We start from the raw sequence: 20,633 nt of genomic DNA, 5'->3' as shown, positions 1-20,633 counted from the left end.
AGTATCAGTCAGGTCAGTAATGAGAGTGGTGGGGCTTATGACGTCCGCTATCCCAGCGGTTACCTGGGCGCAGTTCCATTCCAGTGCTTTGCAAAATTGGCTCTTGAGGGCCTGGGGAAGTCGACAACAAGACCTGGACAAATTGGTCCACATCACGGAGGAGACCAAGCAATCCCTCCTGTGGTGGGTGGACGGTCGAAACCTTTCAGGGGGCAGGTTGTGGTGCCAGCCTGCGCCATTGGTGGTGACGACGGACGCCAGTGCCTGGGGCTGGGGAGCCCATTGCCTGGAGCACATTTGGCAGGATACCTGGGAGCACACAGGCAGAGTCAAGTCGTCAAACTGGAGAGAGCTGAAGGCGATAGGGCTAGCTCTATGCCAGTTTCGGAAGGTCTTAGCGGGCCACCATATAGCGGTGTCCTCGGACAATTCCGCGGCGGTAGCTTATATAAACAAGCAGGGCGGTACGCGCTCGCAGGGGCTGATGGCGTTGGCGACAGAGATTCTGTCATGGGCAGAACGCAACCTCTTATCCCTGACGGCGAGACATATCAAAGGCAGCCTGAACGAACTGGCAGATTCACTCAGCCGAACGGAGCTTCACAGGTCCGAATGGTCTCTGAATGCGAGAACGTTTGCCTGGATCACCAGCTTATGGGGCTGTCCGGAGGTGGATCTCTTCGCAGCTGCCAACAACAGGCAGGTGGAACAATTTTTTTTCCCTCTCCAGGGACGACGGGGCTCTGGGGGTAGACGCTTTGGCGCACCCGTGGAGGTTCACGGCACTCCTAGAGCTTTGTGTGGAGGGGCCGCTGTTTCTTCCGCCGACGGCAGACTTGCTGGTACAGGGCACCGTGAACCATCCACAAGTACAGTCTTTGAATTTGGCTGCGTGGCTTCTGAGAGGGAGGTGCTGATGAATAAAGGATTATCCGCACAGGTTGTCTCCACATTGCTGCACAGTAGAAAACCAGTCACAGCTGCAATTTACCTGAAAGTGTAGAGAGTCTTTTCAAGCTGGTACAACAGCCGAGGTAGACCGACGGCCGACACAGTGCCGTTGGTTTTGGAATTTCTACAGGGGGGTCTGGAAAAGGGTCTTTCCTGTAGTACACTGAAAGTACAGGTGACGGCTTTGTCTAATTTTGTGGATGTTAGACTGGCAGAGGAACCTCTCATACGAAGGTTTATGCGAGCGGTGGTAAGGATGAAACCCCCAAGGAGTAGGGTAGTGCCGAATTGGGATCTCTCGGTGGTATTGCAGGGGTTTCTCAGACAGCCTTTTGAACCCCTGGGGGAATGTTCCATACACAACCTGACGATGAAGACGGCCCTCTTGGTAGAACTGGTGTCTGCTCGGAGAGTGAGCGAGATTCAAGCCTTCTCCATGGCTGAACCGTACTGCACCATTATGGCTGATAAAATTGTGCTACGGCCAGACCCGGCTTTTTTGCCGAAGGTGGTGTCCACCTTCCACAGGACTCAGGAGGTGGTCATTCCTTCGTTCGCAACTAACCCCACCTCTGCTGGGGAACAGGAATGGCAGGGCATTGACGTACGCAGGTGTGTCCTGGAGTACCTTAGGGTCACGAAACCTTGGAGACGGTCGACTCGTCTCTTCGTAATATTTGGGGGTCCCACTAGAGGGATTTTAACACAAAATCTTTCAATATAGTGAGCTTCAATAACTGTAATTCAAGTAAGGTGATATACTCAATTGAATGCCCATGCCAAAAGTTTTATGTAGGCAAAACTAAAAGACAATTAAAAGTGAGAATAGGTGAACACCTAAATGATATCAAAAAGAGAGATGTAGATAGTCCCCTAGCCCAACACTTCTTAGAACATCATAAGGGGGTCCCAGATGGGCTGAAAGTCAAAGTCATCTATGCATTAAACATTTCCCCCCGTAGAGGGGACTTTGATAGAATCCTCCTACAGCGGGAGAAGATGTGGATCTACAGATTAAACACAATGATTCCAACAGGTCTAAACAACGAATGCAATCTCAATGTCTTTCTATGAGACAAATTATTCTCAACCTGTCTTTGCAGTAGATCCACATCTCCTCCCCTGATCCATGCATACTGTGTTTACCCAATCTAATGTGGGGATGCAAGGTTAATGTTTAAAACTAATGAGGATCGATCCACATATTAATTATGACTGTATGTGTTTCACAATGTTTTTAATGGTGGCCGGTGAATCTAATGTGCAATAGTGTGTGGTTTTTTCAATAAAAATTATATATTTTCTATAATCTGTGATGTGTCCGGATCCTTAAGTTGCCCGGTACTAACCCGTTATCCACTAACGGGTTAATCCTCGTTTTTTGCCCCACTAGAGGGAACAGGGCCACTAAAAGCACTATTGCTAGGTGGATTAACATGGCCATAACAGCGATTTACAACACTCAGGGTTTGGCATTGCCAGGGTCGCTCACGGCACACTCCACTAGAGCATGGGCCACTTCATGGGCAGAGCGGGCAGGGGCTGCTCCCGACCAGATCTGTAGAGCAGCCACGTGGTCCAGTTTCCAGACCTTCGTTAGGCATTACAGACTGGATCTCATGACCCAACAAGACCAGGCATTTGGCAGGAAGGTCCTGCAAGCTGTGGTCCCACCATAGGAGGTAAGATTTGTCCTCACTGATCCTCTCATGGGCTGTCCTGGAAGATGACTGGGGAAAACATGAGTTGATTACCTGATAACTCTGTTTCCAGGAATCTTCCAGGACAGCAGATTCCCGCCCTTGGTTGGTAGCCAGGGGACATCGGTATTGATGTTAGAGGGGATACTTTGAAATGTTTGGTAGCCTTCGGTTCTAGAGGGTACTGAATTGGGATGGAAGGAGGGGTCTATTTATTTAAATGTGGTTGATGTGTTTCCTGTTGCAGGCAGGCGGAGCCTTATCTCATGGGCTGTCCTGGAAGATTCCTGGAAACAGAGTTATCAGGTAATCAACTCATGTTTTCCATTGCTATCCATAGTAACTCAGCTTTGTCCCTGTTTTCATGTGCAATATCATCCCTCACATTCACTGTCGGGGCATTCCTGTCATACAGGCATACTCCCCACCCCCTCCTTTTCCTTCCCTATCCCTTCTTAAGAAGAATAACCATTAATGGTTTCCCCCCAGTCATGTGTGCCATCAAGCCATGTTTCTGATATTCCCACTAGGTCATATTCCTCATTGAGCAGTATAAGTTCTAATTCCTTTATTTTGTTTGTCAGTCTTCTAGCATTGTTGAACATGCACTTCAGGTTTTCGGCTTTTGCTTAGGTTTTCCATCTTCCCCTAACTTTGTCATTGGTATACCCCCCCCCCTCCCCCAATTATCTGTCCATCTGATCTGCAATATGCCAAAATGCCAAACCCGAGCACCCAGTAAGCAACATACTGTACGATCGTGGGCTTTGTGACAGATTACCCTGTCCGTTCGACTGATAATAGAATCCCCTACCACCATGATCTGTCCATCCTTGCTTGTACCCCTTCTCCCTTCTATACTGGAACAGTCACTCCCTTGGTAGCTAGGGGAGGTATTCTGCTCCAGCAATGCTACTCCTGAGCTGTTATCCCCAACATCATGCAGGCGGGCATATTTTTTGGGGTGCAACAGCTCAGGACTAGTCTCTCTAACATTATTTCCTCTACCCTGCCTTCTGACAATTACCCAGCTACCACCTCTGGGTCCTGCTCCTCTGTTACCAACCTTCTCTATGTTGGCCCCGGCCAGCACCTGTTCTGTGAGGTCTAAACTCATGTTGTTAATGCTCCTCATTGTTACCAGTCAGTTCTCTAGATCCAGAATCTGGGCTTCCAGAGTAACCACTCGCTTAATTTTTTGCACAACCGTACTCGCCCCGAGCGGATGTTCCAGAAACACATACATTGAGCATGATGTGCACTGGGTTGCATTCAGTCCCATGGAGGTAATGTTAATGATTTATGGGAACTTCAAATTCTATTTTTTATTTGTGGGCCTGTTCTATGTTTTGGTTTTCGTTACCCCACCACTGATATCTCACAGGGACACAATTAATTTATCACTGACCTCTATTGCAGATTGTCCCAATAATCACAATTTACCAGGATCACGATAATCACAGAATAATAATCCATTGCAGTATAATCACAGAATATTACAGTACTTCCAATGAATTTCCCTGGGTAACACTGATAACTAATTATCCAGTAAGTGCAGTTAGAAAACACAATGCTGATTATCCAGTAAGTGGAATGAATTACTATGACCTATACAGATTATTATCCCAGGTGTTGCAATCAGTTACCACAGGTAATGAAGATAATTAATTACCCCCCACAAGGCAGATTATACAGTACTTGTAATGAATCACTACAGACTACACAGGTTATGCCAGTCAGTGCAAATCAATTTCCGCAGGTAATGCAGATTATCACAATAGAAGCAATCAATAACCACAGACAATGCAGATTCCCTATATACAGTGGGCTCTGTAATGCCACCTGTATATACTATAATGACTGTGTGAGACAGCATGCAAAGATCCTTGCCATATACTTACAAAATTCTTAATGGTCCAACTATCTGGTTGTGTGGCTGGGGTGTGTCAATTACCTAAAAAATGCAGGAAGGTGCCCCTCTTAGAAAGTTGGGAGGGATGCCTTAATAGTTTAGAAAGTCAGTGTAGTGGTTGGCAGTTTGTCTTGCAGTTTTGGGATGTTAGTTTTAGTCTCTAAGCAGTACACCAACAATGCTCTCCTGTATAGCGTTTGTAGTGCAATGTGTCCATAAAACTGCACAATAGGCCTTTTAGGCTGGGTTTGCGGGAATCGTCCAGAGGTTTTTTTTTTCCAGATAGTCAGCCAATTTGGGTTACTGGATCTGAAATTGTTTGTGATGAGAACAAACAGGAGAAGGCCGCCTTCTTTCCTCGAGAGAAAGAGACTCCAGGGGTATAGATGCCCTATCTCAGACATGTGATTTTTTTTTTTTTCCCCCCAGGATTTACATTCTCCCCTCTCCCTTCCTTGAGTGATGCAGAAGTTAAGTCTTTTGGGTTGCAGACTAATTTTGATTGCTCCATGGTGGCCCAGGAGGATGTAGTTACAACTTTAAAGAAAGTTGATTCAGCCTCCCTGGTCCCCTGCCCCTTTTGACCGGATCTTCTTTCTCTGTCCAGTTGTGCATTCCAATCCAATTTTTTTCATTTGATGGCTTGGATATTGAAAGGAGAATCCTAGAAAGGAAAGGCTGTTTAGGTTGAGGCCTTCCTTTCTAGCAGGAAGTGGGTCAATAGCAAGATTTACAGTAACGTTTGTAAGGTTTTCTCCTTATGGTGTATTTAGAAGAAGATTTATATGCCGTCGATTACTTATTTTGATTTTCCTCCAGGATGGTGTGGGAAATAAATTGTCCCATTAACACGTTAAAAGTTAAAATTTCCCCTCTTTCTGCTTTTTGGACATTGGCCCGAAGGTCCATTAGTCAAGCGTTTTGCCGGGCTATTGAACGTTCTACTCCATTACAGAAGATTTTTCCTCCTTGGGCTGTCTTTCTATTCCTTAGAGGATCTTTTTGAGCCCATTGAAAGTATTGCTGTTAAATGGTTGTCCTTGAAGATGGCTTATTTTTTTGTTAGGCTGGGCACACACCTTTACAACCATCGCAAGACTTTTGTCATGCAATGGTTGTAAGGTACTTTAAAAAACGTACGATCTGCCTATGTTGCATAGGCAGATCGTACTTGCGATGACCGCAATGCCGAACGGGCAGTGTGCGCTTGCGCACACTGGCCCGTACGGCTGTTATCGTACGGACATGCCACAAACCCGCCGAACATCGTACGATGCTCGGCGGGTTTTCGAACATGTCCGTAAGTTTAAAGTCATGCGACCTTACAGTAGTAGAGGTCGCACGGCTTCCACACACCTTACGATCATCGTACGATCGCGGGATTTCCCGCGATTATCGTACGATAATCGTAAGGTGTGTGGGGACCCTTAGCTTTGACTTCAGCTAGAGGGGTGGGGATCTTTCTGCCTTATGCCTTATACCAACTCATGTTCTCTGTGATGCAAGGTTTGAGGGGGAAAAACATAGTTTGATAAGGATCTTAAGAATTTAACCCCCAAGACCTGAAAGAATGAGCATAAACCAAGGGTATTACCACTAGAGGCTTGATAAACAAAGCAAACACCGGCAGGAATAATATACATCTTTATGTAGTTCCCTCGGAGGGGAAATGTATCTGAAGTTTCCCCATTAATATACACAGGCCACTGTCTTGGTTTAATAACTGTACTTATTCTGATATTTGGTTAAAAAAATCTAGACTTCTCAAGTACATAACTCATAGGTATATCCACTCAACAGAGTCAAAGGCTTTGGCAGCAGCCACTAAAGCTACCCCACTTTTTTTCCCACCTATATGACATGTGGTGTGTTCATGTAAAGTCTCCTAATGTTAAAGGCTAAGTATGACTTCAAATGCTGAAAAGATTATACAGTGGTTGGACGAAGCCTGATGGCAAAGCTAAACGTACCCCATCAGGTATGCAGGCAGTGGGTGGATTCCATAAGCAATAGACTACTTGATATTGGCTAAATCAGTGGTAGGCAACCTTGGCTCTACAGCTGTGCTGAAACTACAAATCCCATCATGCTTCTGCCTCTGGGAGTCATGCCTGTGGCTTGCAATGCCTTATGGGATTTGTAATTTCAGCACAGCTGTAGAGCCTTGGTTGCCTACCCCTGGGCTATATAATCCACACACTGCCTGATGAGGAACTAGTCTTTCTGCATCTCCATCAAGCTCTGCCCACTGTCAGTATCATTGGATGCAAGGAGGCTGGGTGGACATCAGCATCCTTAACCAGTAACAGGTGGGAGGAAAGGGTGTAGCTCAGGCAAGTACACATTGCAACACTGTGTGCAGAGATGGGCACTTGGCCTTCTCCCACTTGCACCCAACAAGCGCTTGCTCTATATTAGGTCTGAGTCCCGAAGGAGAAGCTGTCAATGAATACAGCTATGCTAAATAGCACATCTAATTAGTACCTGCTTAGCATGAATGAGTATAGTGATGGTTAGGTTTACAGTCCCTCAAAATGTAAGCATGTCAGACTGTTGCCTTTACAAAATGCTTATTCTCTAAAACAGTTGTCTTTATGCTTGCTATTGATGCCATGTTTTCATGGTAGCGTTAGGAAGGCAAATATGGTTTTCTAGTACTGTTTTCCAAAAGACTTGTTTTAGGTCAGCATGAGTACGAATTATTGAATTCATTCTTCAAGCTTTATAGTCTCTGTAGGATTCTCTCTATTGGAAACCAATGTACTTTCTTTTCACACTTGGTGATGCTTCTTGTTGACAATACATGCTTGTTCCCTCATCATTTATGTGTACAATAGATTGAGAAGCGAGTAAGAAAGACATCAGGGAAATATTTTTACATAAAGCTGTCGTCTTTCATTTTTAGCCTTCGCTGAATCCAGGCGGAAGAAATGAATCAGATGTAGTGCTGTTGAACCGATGGAGAATACGAAATTATGAAGTTCAGCGCGGGGACATCGTTTCTCTAGTGTAAGTGGAGACTTTCAGTACTTGGTGTCATTTGTTTGCAAACCCAGAGATGCTTAAAAGTGCACATCAGGTTCACAGACATTTGTAAAGATATGCGATACTTTCTTATGTTCTGTGTAGCGGGATCCTTTTTCTGCTCTGTAGCATTGCATTTGTACTCGGGTTGTTAGAAGAGCATTAAGTTATCACTATATTTTCTTTGTAGTTGGTTGTTTTGACTTAAAAATATGTTTTTCTGGTTTGCCACCCCAAGATACTAATGCACTCTAAACTATATAAGCAAACAAACTGGCATATACACAGAGAGAGAGAGAGACAGACACACACGAGAAGACTTGCCTTGGAGGTATTTCAATCCTCTTTACAGACACAACAGAATACCACATTGCAGACACACAGTGGGCACTTCAACTGCCTTTTGTGAGTCTGGATGTCTGATGTCTTGCTGTACTTTAAGTTTGATGGGGCTAGCACTAAGGTCCCAGTTTGGGAGCTTGTAAAGTTTAGAGTTAGGACTATTGTAGGGATGTCCTAGTGTGGCAGTGTGGCGTTACATGTGTTCGTAATATATGCAACAAAAGCCTTTGTTTTTAGGCTAAATGTTAGAAACTGAATACAATTAGGTTTTCTGGCTGACTAGCTGCGTTTATATTCACTACTGATTGTTATTCATTAATTTTTATTTATTTGTTTTTGTATAGTAAATGATTATAGTGAAGAGGTTGGCTTGAAATATGTTACCTGCCTTTTTACTGTCTGTGGCCTAGGGTCAGGGCCAAAAGATGGCACTGTTTCACAGATAACTGAGGTTTAATTAGGGAGACATTGTTAGTCAATAAAAGGCCATGTCAAAGCACAGGAAAGCAGATATACAAAATCCTTTATATTCTACAGGGATCTATTTCTGAGGGATTTTTCTTTACAGCCTTGAACAAATACAGAGCATCATTTCTTTTTATAGCTTTTTAACCTTTTCTGTAAGTGCATCTCTCACTGATGTACTGATGGTATTAACCTAGTGATCTTGCTCTTAGAACAGATGTTTTTTTTATTTTAATGACTATGTATGTATCGATTATTTATGTCTGATTATGTTAAACAGGGGCTTTGACTGTACCACACTGAAGGTTTTCTTGAATGTATTAGAATGTGATTAATTGGATTTGCGTAGCTCCCAGACTTGGTAGATCTTGCATTTTTTGTTTTGTAGCGGTCTGTAACTAGCATTGTACAAACTGGATTATACTCTGGAGTCCTCATTACTATTCTTTACCTTTTGCCTTACAAGGTTACTTTCACATTAGTTTATGATGGAGGGAATGCTCACCCACCTGGAATAGGTCAAAAGATTCATCTAGCTGCAGTACTATTGTTCTCAGTCATGCAGCAGAGACATGGTAAAAGCCAATTTAACGTTCTAAGAAATGATCAGTGTGTGGAGCAGTAGTTATAAAATATTTTCCTTACCATGGCAATAATCTGCTATAGTGTTTAGCACAGCAAACGCTGCATGAGGCCTAAGCCTATCGCTGTGTTAAGACTGTAAAGAAGTTTCTATGTTCAAGTTTTTCCCATCTAGCTTTTTCTGCTGTTTTGGAAAAAGATCGCTGTGCATGTCTTGCACCTATTTATCCGACAAGGTATGTGAGTACTTGTTGTGCAGCTTTTGGAGAGCCACATGCTGCCTATGCCTCAAGGCCGCAAAGATTCCAGGGACCAAGTCGTCAGTGCTCTTTTAAAGTAGAACTCCAGGAAAAAATATTAACCCTTGGAGTGGGGCTTCCCCAGCACTGCAAGGGTTAAGTGCTTGTTTGGGTTTAGGTGCTAAAAATAAAATGTTATACTCGCCAGACCATCCGAGCCAGCTTATTCTTAGACGAGTGGCTAGAAAGTCTCTCACCCTCTGTTGGAGAGGTCTAAGGATCCTGGTGTTAGCACCCTCTATAGACTGTGTGCATAGACTGTGTGCATAGACTGTGTGCATAGACTGTGTGCATAGACTGTGTGCATGATGAGGAGCAGTCCATCTGTGCAGCAGAGTAGAAGACCGTGCTCCAGTGATCACAGAAGCAGGGAGTAGAGCGCTTATTCCTTGCTGTGCGGAGGGTAGCCCCACTGCAATGGTTAATAACATTTTTAACTGGAGTTCTTCCAAAGGTAACTGTGGGCGTCACATTGTCTAGTTTTTTTTCTGCTATTGCCATTGCAAATGGGATTTATCCTTTCTGACCTTCATACACTGGAAAAATTAAATTTTTTGTTTGCTACATATTTTGATTTTTTTAAATATCTACTTGTCTTGCATTTGTAGTAATATATTGGAATTTATTTTTAGTGCTGAATGACTAAAATGTGGCTGTGATTATTTTATAGACTGAATTTTTGTAAATTATCTAAAATATGTTGTTGACCATTGACGCCTATATAGAGACTACTATGGAGGCTGCTATTCCTGATTATTTTCCTCAAAGTGCTAGTTGACTGGATAACTCTGGCTTTAATCATTCTAAAGCTCTGACCTAGAACAAGCATGCAATCCATGAAGGTCAGAGGTGGTGTTAGGCTTACTAGCAGAATCTGGGTTCTAAACACACAGGATCTGTGAGAATGAATGACAATGCATTACTGTGTGCTAAACACGTGGATCCTGTGTGTGTGTAATGCAATGCTATGATACAAACAGGCCCTCCAAAGTTTTGAATCCTTTGAGTGGGCATGGCTGCCAGAAATTTACATTACCAGTTTGCCTCCATACTTAGTGACAATAAACCCTCAGATTTTTTAACATAAAACAATACTGTAATGTGTGCCTTACTGTAATCCATGGTTGTTTCCCTTCTCTTTGCTGCTCTTCCTTTTTAAATCCTCATGTCTTCTCATGCTTGGGGAGAACTTCCCTTTTCAGCTCGGGGCCTCTTCCTGTAGTGCTGGCTCAGGTTACAAGCCTATACAAACTTACACACAGACACCGTGTATCCATTACTGAGACAAGGCAGTCTGCTGCAAAACAGAAGTTCTGCCCAGCATGAGAACAGATACAAATTTAAAAGAAAGAACAGCAAAGAGAAGGGAAACAACCATGGATTACAGTAAGGCGCACATTACAGTATTGTTTTATGTTACAAAATCTGAGGGTTTAAGGTCACTTTAAGCTAGCTATACACTGCTCTTATATTTTGTCCAGTTCCTGCCAAGATTTGAACTGTAGGTGGCCCTGTCAGCACCATATAACTCAAATTGAGTAGATTTGAGAAAATGAAAGGTGTATGGTTAGCCTTCCTTAGCATGGTTTCATTTAAAGGGACAATGTCAAAGCACACCTCCTGTATGATTTGGCTCTGATGGAAGAATTGTTTGCCATTCTTTGTTCCCTGATTTATTGAAGCAATAAACCATAAGGAAGATGTTACAAATGGAAAACTAGTAAATGTTCCCCTAACTCTTGCTATTGTGCTATAAACTTGTAGTGCTTTACGGTCTTGCCTCACTTTAAATTTTAATGAATCTTGATCCCGGACCGTGTTCCTGACTTGCGGGAGCAGCTACACGGACAGATGTCAGCAGCAGACCGCATAGCTGCTTTTGTCAGTGGCCGACATTCTGATGATCTTCACTGTATGCCAGCTGAATTAATGGATTAGTAAGGTCTGCACTAGACCTTACTAGTGAACCACTGGATCACCAGGGATTGTGCCTCCTCCCTGCAAAGATGTGAGGGGGCTCATGGCGGGGAAAGGGCATTTTTTTATATATATATAGATATAGATATAGATATAGAGATAGAGATATATCTCTCTCTCTCTCTCTCTCTCTCATATATATATATATTGGCAACTGCTGTGAATTGTATGTTTACCTTTTAACAGTAAATAGGAACATTTGCTCCCAAAACATGAACTATAAGGCGTTTTTTATGATTAACCTCAAAGCAGTGTCCTCATAAAATGTATGGTTCATTTTTGTCCTTTATATTCTGTGTAAATAATTTATCCATATGAGGTGAGTGCTGTTTGACGAGCCAGAATGCCAAATCCGCTTTAGCAGTGTTTGCTATGACTAATCTCACATCCCTTTGTCAATATGCTTTTCTCAAATTGGATATTGTTACAGCTCAATAGTTTCAATTTGGTCAAAGTCAGATTGGTTCCACGGTGAGTTTTTTTTTTTTCTTTTTTTTTTTTCCAGGATATTTCTTTACAGTGCTTTCTAAACTTGCAGTGCATGTGTTTGCATACAGTTGTGTGCCCTGTTTACATATCTTAGCCTACATAACCTAGATTCTTACATAATGGATACTGCAGGAGGTGTGACAAATCTTGTACGCTAACTGCAATTTCGTGTTGCTACACGTGTTTCTAAAGATTGCATGGTGTATACAATTGTGTACTGTGTTTATCAAGTATTGGAACAAATTTACAAAACGAACAGTTAGAAATGTACACTTATCCTGCCATTTTTCGCACACATGCACACACAGGCTCTGTCAACCTTATTCTATAAACACTCCATGATGAATGATATGACAAGTCTGTTGTGAATGATATGGCACCTGATGTCCATCTCCAGGTTGCCCCAATATGGTCACATTATCACTCTACACTCCCATTAGTAGTCATCCCTTACTTTTATATAGAAATGTGCTCACATAAGGATGTAAGGTAAGAACAATGTGATGTGCAAAGGCCATGTCACGTAGGACAAAGTGCTCTGCTAATTCTAATCTGGAGTTACATGCTAAGTACATATTTTTTTGGTTCTAATTGCTTTGTCACATTAAGATGTGCTAATGAATCCCTGTTAGACATCCGAACAGGTTATATATAGGTCCTTTAAGAAATCTGCAACTTTGTTTACATGTATACATTTCCATTGCCACAATGAATATTTTATTTAAAGCCTCATGAATATTCCACTTTTCTTCCTCTGTTAGTTTATTTTGCAATTTGCGTGATGTGAGTAACCAAGTGGTATTGAGATAATTAGCTTTTTTTCACTATGGTAATTAATTGTTACATGCAGTGCAAGAAATTGATTGGATTAAAACAACTGGGATATGCATTTTTATTACCCAAAATGAATTCACTGTTGCTACTGTATGTGTTTAAGATGTTATACTTAACTTCAAATGCTAGGCATTCGCCTGCATGTACTGCTCCAGTCAGCCTTAGGAGGTCTGTAGTTTAAGTTGGTGAGAAATTACTTAACCTGATGATAAAGTCATTACTTTCTGTTCATTTGGATTTGGACAGGTATAAATGTTAAACCTTCCAAAAATTAAATAAAAAAAAAGCCCTGTAAATGATGAAATCTGCAATTACACTTTGCATAAACCTTCAGGTATGTTTTTTTTTTTCCTCCAACCTGTGGTTCATGTAGGCGATTTAAAAGCCCCCTTTTCCCACCTATAAATGAGGTTCATTGATTCACAAGACATGTGATCTTAACCAGATGTGGACACTGCTACTTGTTTCAACACAAGCTGTGATTCTGTGAGTACAATCACTTTTTATTGGCAGGGATGTTCAAAATAGTTTTTATAGTTTCAAATTATCAGGTAGGAACAGGAATTGTGGAATACGCATTAAAAAATTCTAGTTTAAATATAAAAAAATTATAAAAATGTAATACAGCTGTAAAAATGCAGAATTTTACAGCAAGCTCTCGGGTTGGCACAAAAGGATTGATCTACTAAAGACAAATCGGCTAATTGCTTTGCAAAGAAATGTTCCCATAATTTAGTGAATGAACATGTACTTGCAAAGAAAACTCGATCATGTACAAGGAAAAGAAAAAAGAAAAAAAGCTTTAATTGGATGATGGAAGTCAGCAGAACTTCACCTTATGCACTAAGCTTCCTTTGTGTCACCTTCAGGTTAGAGAGATATGTAGTATATACTGTAATTGCTCACATATAAGACTACTTTTTATACTTAAAAACATCCCCCGAAAATCAGGGGTCGTCTTATACGCGGGGCCCAAAACTAACATCCCTAATCTGTCAGCCCGCTGGATGTGCGGCAATACTGTATGTACAGTAGCTTCGGCTACATAAAGTATACCGAGCTGAGCTAATCACGGCGAGCGATGTACACAACCTCTGCCAATCAAAGCAGGCTTTGTATTCATTAATAGAATACATCGCTCGCCGTGATTGGCTCAGCGCTGTATACTGTATGTAGCCGAAGCTACCGTACATACAGTATTACCGCACATCCATCCATGATGTTTTTAAATGGTGTTGCCTCGGAAGTGGGGTAGTCTTGTATGACGAGTATAGCCCAAAACCTATATTTTACGTGGAAAATTAGGGGGTCGTCTTATACACCCAGTCGCCTTATACGCCGGCAAATACTTTTTAATGATTTTTGATGCAACACCTAAAATAAACTTTTATTAAAAAACACAAAAATTTCCGCTGTGTTGGGGTGTGTTGGGTGTTCAAATATAATTTATAGAAGTAGCATCTACTGATGCATGCTGGTTTTGTGGAAGTGAAAGTTCATACTCAAGCTTGATCTAAAATAGAAAGGAAGTATCTAGTCCAAAACTTACAAGTAAATGCGTATTCAGATACCAAGAATCATAAAGCATTGAAGATCGCCATAAATAGATGAATACTTGAGCTATCCATCTCCTTTGTCTAGACACTTAATTGAGTGTCTTAAAGTCCATTTCCACATTTTGTAAGTGATTCGCATTTATTATGGTGATATAGAGGTGCAGTGATGATGTATATATGTGTACCTTTTCATGACTCACATTGCAGGTTTTCATATTTTTTGTTGTTGTTTTTGTTAGGCCTATATCCTAGAAATTCTAAACTTTCTCCACAGGAAATTCAGTCTGACATTGGGGTTGGATTATAAAGCAGGCTGCCCCCTCCCTGTGATTCTGTGTAAAACACACTAAACACCAGCTCCACCTTTACACACAATACACTGCCAAGGGGGGGTTGCCACTATAAATACTAATGAATCAGGGAGGAGAGAGAGTTGTAATATACACACTTTGCTTGCAGAACACTGAGGTGGTCATTTCCATGAGGATATGAAGAGGAAAGCCAACAAAAATGTTTTACGTTTCTGTGTTCATATACAGCAACTGCATATGCCTGCGTAATGTACACTCGGTGTACATTGCGGGCATATGTGTTTTAAAAATACCTCTGCAAAGGTAGAAATGGGCTTTAAGACTCATTCTGTCAGATCCATCACTGTTTTGGCTCAGGTAGCCTCTACAACAGGGGAATGGTTAGTTAGCAACTTGTTGAAGTTGCATTTCTTTTGTAAAAACTACAGAATATGGATCTGGATCAGGTGTTTGACTACGATCAAAATGTTTTATCCTTTTGTCTCTTGCCCTAGTAAAGCTTATTTTATTAAATTTGTGTTATCTCTTGGATGTGGTGCCATGGGGCATGGTATGAAGCATACATCACTTGTTGGTAGTAAACATGGCAGCACAGGGTATATTACCCACCTTGTATCTGTGATTTCCTTTCTTTGCTATGTTAGGTACACTTGGAAATTTGACTTGGTTAAGCAGCCTTGGTGACTGTGGAAAAAGGATTACCAGCAAGTGTTTTTTTTTTTTTTCTTTTTCAGAAATGTTCTATGAACCCTGATTTGCAGAGAAATTTTAAGGACATATAGTTACATAGTAGTCAACGTTGGAAAAACGCAGTTCCATCCAGTCCAACCTATGTTTGCATGTGTGACTCTTAACGAACCATCTCTGCGATTTCAGATTAAATCTCCTCCTTTCTTCCAACCTTAAATTGTGGTCGGCCTCTATTAACTTGTAGATAGTGTTCATGTTTCCTCTTAACCCCTTCACGACTGACAACGTACAGTGTACGTCGCTAGCGTCAGAGCTGTTTAAACAGACTCCCAACGCTTTTGCCGCTGGGACTCTGTTTAAACATGTAAAGCAGACTGTTGGCTTTACAATAGAAGCGATTCTGACGACTCAGCTGTCGCCAGATCGCTTCTACAGCCCGGTGAATGGGTCACCCCCCCCCTCGCTCGACACCCTCGCCAGGCTCCGTTGCCCCTCCTACAGGCCGGAGACCAGCTTCTCTTGTGTCGGCGGGAGCTGGGGAGGAGATGGACGAACCTCTGTTCGTCGATCCCCTCCCCATTCTATGGGACCAGGAGCGATGCAGATTGCATCACTTCCGGTCACATAGCTGTCAGTGCTGGGCTCCTGAAGCCCATCTATAAGCTATTGAAGTGCGATCTGCACTTCAATAGCTTATTTGGAGTGTAAAGGTGACACTGGGGGTCTTTTGGATTCCCAGCATCACCTTTTAAAGATTACCTGTCACCACCATCTATCACATGGGGGTCTTGTAAGCCCCACTATGTGATGGCAATTAAAGTTAAAAAAAATATTTTTTTAAATTAACATTACATAAAATAAAAAAAAATGTTTTAAAGTCCCCCGCCCCCACGAGCATGTGTGTTGCCACGTAAACATGCGTCGGTTGCGCCTATGTATGAAACCGACAAACGCGCTACACATGTGAGAGCAATAATTCTAGGGCCAGTATTTTTAGGTATCTCTAAATTGATGACCTGTAGGGGCTTTTAAAGCATAATCTATGGACTTTTTGGGGTACTGAAGTTTGCCGCCGTTTCACGGACGCAGACAATTTTTAACCTGCACATGTTTGATATCTATTTACTCGATGTAACCTCGTCTTCTATATTTTATTAACAAATGGGTACTTGTGTTTTGGGGCATTTAAGTACATTTTTCACTAGATTTGGGGGTTTGATAAAGAGTTGCGCTAATATCGTGCAACATAAAAATTTGCAACTGCCACCATTTTATTCTATAGGGTCTTGGCTTTCAGAAAATATATAATGTTGGGGGGTTTTAAGTAATTTTCAGGCCTAAAATGTGGAATATAACATGGGTGCAAAAAACGAAAAAAATGCTCCTTCCAGTGTAAAGCAGACAGTTGGCTTTACACAGGCTAAACTTCCAGAGGCTGCCGGTAGTCTGGGGCCCTAAAGAAAAGTGTTTTTTTTTTTGTTTTGTTTTTTAATATGACCATAAAAAAAATCACGGTCCTCAACATTTTCCACGTTTGAGGTGGTTAGGGTTTTTTTCATGTATGTATAGTAGCAGATGAATCGGACAAATCAGTGTTTAAGTAGGGTTGGGATGTTGCACAACTCTGAATAATATTTATTAAATTCTCATGCAATTCCTTCTCAAGTCAGCACAGATCTTTTACAAATGAATGAGATTATGTAGGAGTACTATCACATCATTGTTCTTGGTTATGATAGAAAACATTGCATTCCCCTCTTTACTTTAGATTTGCATGCCCTAAGCCGAAATTTAAACTTCCAGTGTTTTAAACCTAAAGCTACTTCCAGAGGTAGCAAAGGTGCCCATAAGCTGTACGAATTTCGGCTGTTTTTTGAGGAACAGGCCGAAATTCGCAGTTTGTGCCCCTGTCTGCACCCTTTCAGTCAACATCTCAAGATCAGCTGATTGGAGGAGCTGGCCAATGAGCTGCCCACTCTCGTCTGGCATTTTGACATTGGCTGGCAGCTGCTGTCAAAATACAATGCAAACAGCAGGATTCCTCAATCGCCACACTCCTAAGTGTTGATGGATGAATCTGCTCTGTTTTTCTCGTTCAGCCTGTGGTTTGGATGATAAAAATAGATCAATGTATGGCCACCTTAACAGTATTCGGTTTAAAGGAGAACTATGAGGTGAGTGATTTTAACTCATCCTCACAGTTCTAGCCGACCTGTGACAATGAAACTGTCACAGGTCGACTCAGTAGATCAGGAAGTGAGCGAACACGTACCGGCGTTCGCTCACTTCTCGATCCTGTCACGGCACAGAGCCCTGACAGGGGAGTGACTGGATTCCCCCCTCCCCTGTCCGATCCTCTAGCGCTGACTGGCCGGACGGAGGAGGGGGCGGGTACAGCTGGCTCTGCCTCTAGATAGGCAGAGCCATCTGTCACTCACGCAGCTGGGTGGATCGAGACATAATTGTCGGGATCCGTTTCAGCTGAGGCGTCTCAGTATACTGAGCTTTGGGTGACGGGAGAACGCTAGTTTGTGTCCTCCCGTTACCCTTAGGAGAACTATGGGGAAAAGCCCTAACCCCATAGTTCTCTAAGGATCAGTTTGCTGGCGGGATTGTGTCAGGAAAGTTCAGGAACATTATCTCTAAAATCTTCTGGCACACTAATGATTGATTGAAACGAGATGTCACCTCCAAGGAATTTCTATTTAGGGTTTCAGAGATTTCAGTGCACAACCTATATGTTGGTCACAACATATAAAGCAAATGAATTCAAAAGACAATTTGTGCAGTGCATAAGTGGTAGTGACAACGCACATAAATTACCAAATCATGAAACCATAGTGAGAAATTAAATAACAGGTCCACACGTCGTCCGCATAGGATCAATGAGACTGTCACAGGTCGGCTCAGTAGATCGGGAAGTGAGCGAACACATACTGGCGTTCGCTCACCTCTCGATCCTGTCACAGCTCTCTGCTGTGACAGGAGAGGGACTGGATTCCCCCCTACCTGCTCCGATCCGCCAGGGCTGACTGGCGGATCGGAGGGGGCGGGTACAGCTGGCTCTGCCTTTAGATAGGCAGAGCCAGCTGTCACTCACGCAGCTGGACGGATCCAGACATAATTGTTGGGATCCGCTTCAGCTGCGGTGTCTCAGTATACCGCGAGCTGTAGCTTGCGGTATGCAGAGCTTAGGGTGATGGGAGGACGCTAGTTTGTGTGCTCCCATTACCCTGAGAACTATGGGGAAAAGCCTTAACCCCATAGTTCTCCTTTAATCTACATGACTGCAGCACAGCTTATTCAAGACTAAAACCCCATTAGAATGGACCACAGGAGGAGGAGCTGCGCATTAAGGTCATCCTTCTGTTTAATTCAAGTTTTTCCCTCCTTCTGGATCTGTCCTGTCAACTTGTTCACTCTCAGCACATTCCTAGTCCTAAAAGTATTATAAAACATTTGTTGAAAGAAAGCAGTAAATCTGGCTGCGTGCATTTTTTACTTCTAATGACATGGATAAGACAGGCTGCATACTCCCAGCCTCCCCCACCCCACAAAACCTTTTATATCACAGAATCACAATTATGTACTGCTTTCATTACTAGATATCAAAGGACTTTCTCAGCTATCGATATCACAAAGCAGAACATTTTCTACTATGTCTTATCATTTTGGTTACTTTGAGCAACTTTATCTAATGATATACATTAGTAGAACTGTAGATTAATATCATCTTTGGTTAAATTAATTAATTGTTGACTTGCTGTCTAGAACTCACTTTTCAAGATTAAGTGCTGCTGAAAAGCTGAAGTTGGTTATCTATGTAATATTTAAAAAAAAACACAAAAAAAAAAACACCTGTACATTTATACTGTCCTAAAATGTTTAACTTTTTCTGGTACTATTTTCAGCTTTGTTAAAAATCATGAACTTCTTGTAATTAGTTTCAGCTAGCTTCAAAAAGTGACCATAGACATTAGGTGACAGTCCATAGAAACTGGTGCAAATGTTTATAGGGAGCAAAAAGTGAAAATCTAGTGGGGGAGATTTTATGAAAGCTGGAGCATCTGTGTATTGCAAACAATTAGCTTGTACATTTAATTTTGAAAGCTTAACTGAGCAAGCTGAAGATTGAAGCTGATTGGATACTATGTACAGCTGGTCCAGATCGTCTGCTCCATTTTCCGTAAATTCACCACAGTGTATTTTCTTGATCATACATCACAGGGCACAGGGAGTTATAGTATTAAATGCTTTAACTGATTTTGACTAATGAACCCAGTTCAAAAGAATATACATTGGCCAGCAAAGTATTTCATTTGGTACCCAAACACTTAAGGTGCCCATACACTGTACGATTCTCGTACGAGAATCGTACAGTGTATGAAAGGCGTGCAACCGTTTCTACTGTACGGTCGCATGTCTTTTGTCGAACCAGCATGCTCTAAAACCCGCCGAGAATCGTACGATTGTCGGCGGGTTTCTAGCCTGCTCGTTCGATAGCTGTGGAACGGGCCGGTGTGCGCACGCGCACACTGCCCGTTCTGCATTGTGGTCATCGGAAGCCCGCCCCTCACAATCTGGTGAATGTGGTTTGTCACTGTTGGTGCACACTGACGGGGAGACTGATCTTCTGGAGTGCACTTTGTCTACAGAGACTGTTTGCACCATCTGGATCAGGGAATGCACTTTTTTCTGAAGGGACACTGGGGGGAATTTATAAAAACTGGAGCAGGCATTCTGGAGCAGTTGCCCATGGCAACCAATCGGCAAAGTGCCATCCTAGGAAGTACTGTGTTGGATGCATTTTATCTTTGCTACTGCCAGGCCTGGATCAGTATTTATCCTTGAGTACCGTATAAATTAGAGCCTTTGCGCTAAAATATCCAACTCCCTATTTCTCAACCCTTGCCAGCATTCCCAAAAAAAATAAAATAATGGATCACAACTGTAGTGTGTAAAGACACCCTTAAGTGCAATCCTCACTTCATGGTTGCGTTCATTAACTTAGTTGCTGTTCCTGATTTGCTGTACTTGACATGCATGGAGCCTTTTTTTGGTCATCCATAAGTATAAATTTGTAGTGAGGCCTAAGCCCTCCTTTCTTCCTAAGGTAGTCTCTGTCTTCTATCTTAAACAAGACATCATGTTACCATCCTTATATCCTGCTGTCGAGATCCATCCCGCTGGCTAATTGCCAACTGGCTCTGTCTCTCTAGGGCAGGGGTGTCAAACTCAATTTAATCGAGGGCTGCATCAACATTATGGTTGCCCTCAAAGGGCCTGTAAGACTATATAAATGTATCTAATCTTTTTCATAATTGCCTCCTGCATTCGGCTATCACTGGTTTTAGTAATAACTTAATACCTAGATCTGAAAGTAGAAGTCTAGGAAATGGCCTGGTGGGCCGGATTCGGCCCCTGGGCCTTGAGTTTGACACATGTGCTCTAGAGGCAGAGCCAGCTGTGTCCATCCCTCCCCCGTCCGTTTCTTCAGTCAC

The 20,633-nt window shown here is 42.4% G+C and overlaps 1 protein-coding gene across 1 annotated transcript in view; it reads left to right on the top strand.

The window, feature by feature from the left end:
* Positions 1 to 9,545, top strand: part of LOC108800312 (mitochondrial inner membrane protease subunit 2-like) — a 39,004-nt gene extending 29,459 nt beyond the window's left edge. The window contains exons 3-4 of the mRNA XM_018572287.1: positions 7,469 to 7,572; positions 9,416 to 9,545. Coding sequence (XP_018427789.1) covers positions 7,469 to 7,572; positions 9,416 to 9,545 — 234 coding nt within the window. The remainder of the gene's footprint in view (positions 1 to 7,468; positions 7,573 to 9,415) is intronic.
* The last annotated feature ends 11,088 nt before the right edge of the window (positions 9,546 to 20,633 follow it).

The sequence above is a fragment of the Nanorana parkeri genome, unplaced genomic scaffold (assembly GCF_000935625.1).
Source record: "Nanorana parkeri isolate BGI_ZX_2015 unplaced genomic scaffold, ASM93562v1 scaffold1986, whole genome shotgun sequence".
NCBI classification, from domain to species: Eukaryota; Metazoa; Chordata; class Amphibia; order Anura; family Dicroglossidae; genus Nanorana; species Nanorana parkeri.
The sequence above is the reverse complement of the archived record's forward strand: the minus strand, read 5'-3'. Positions and strand labels throughout refer to the sequence as shown.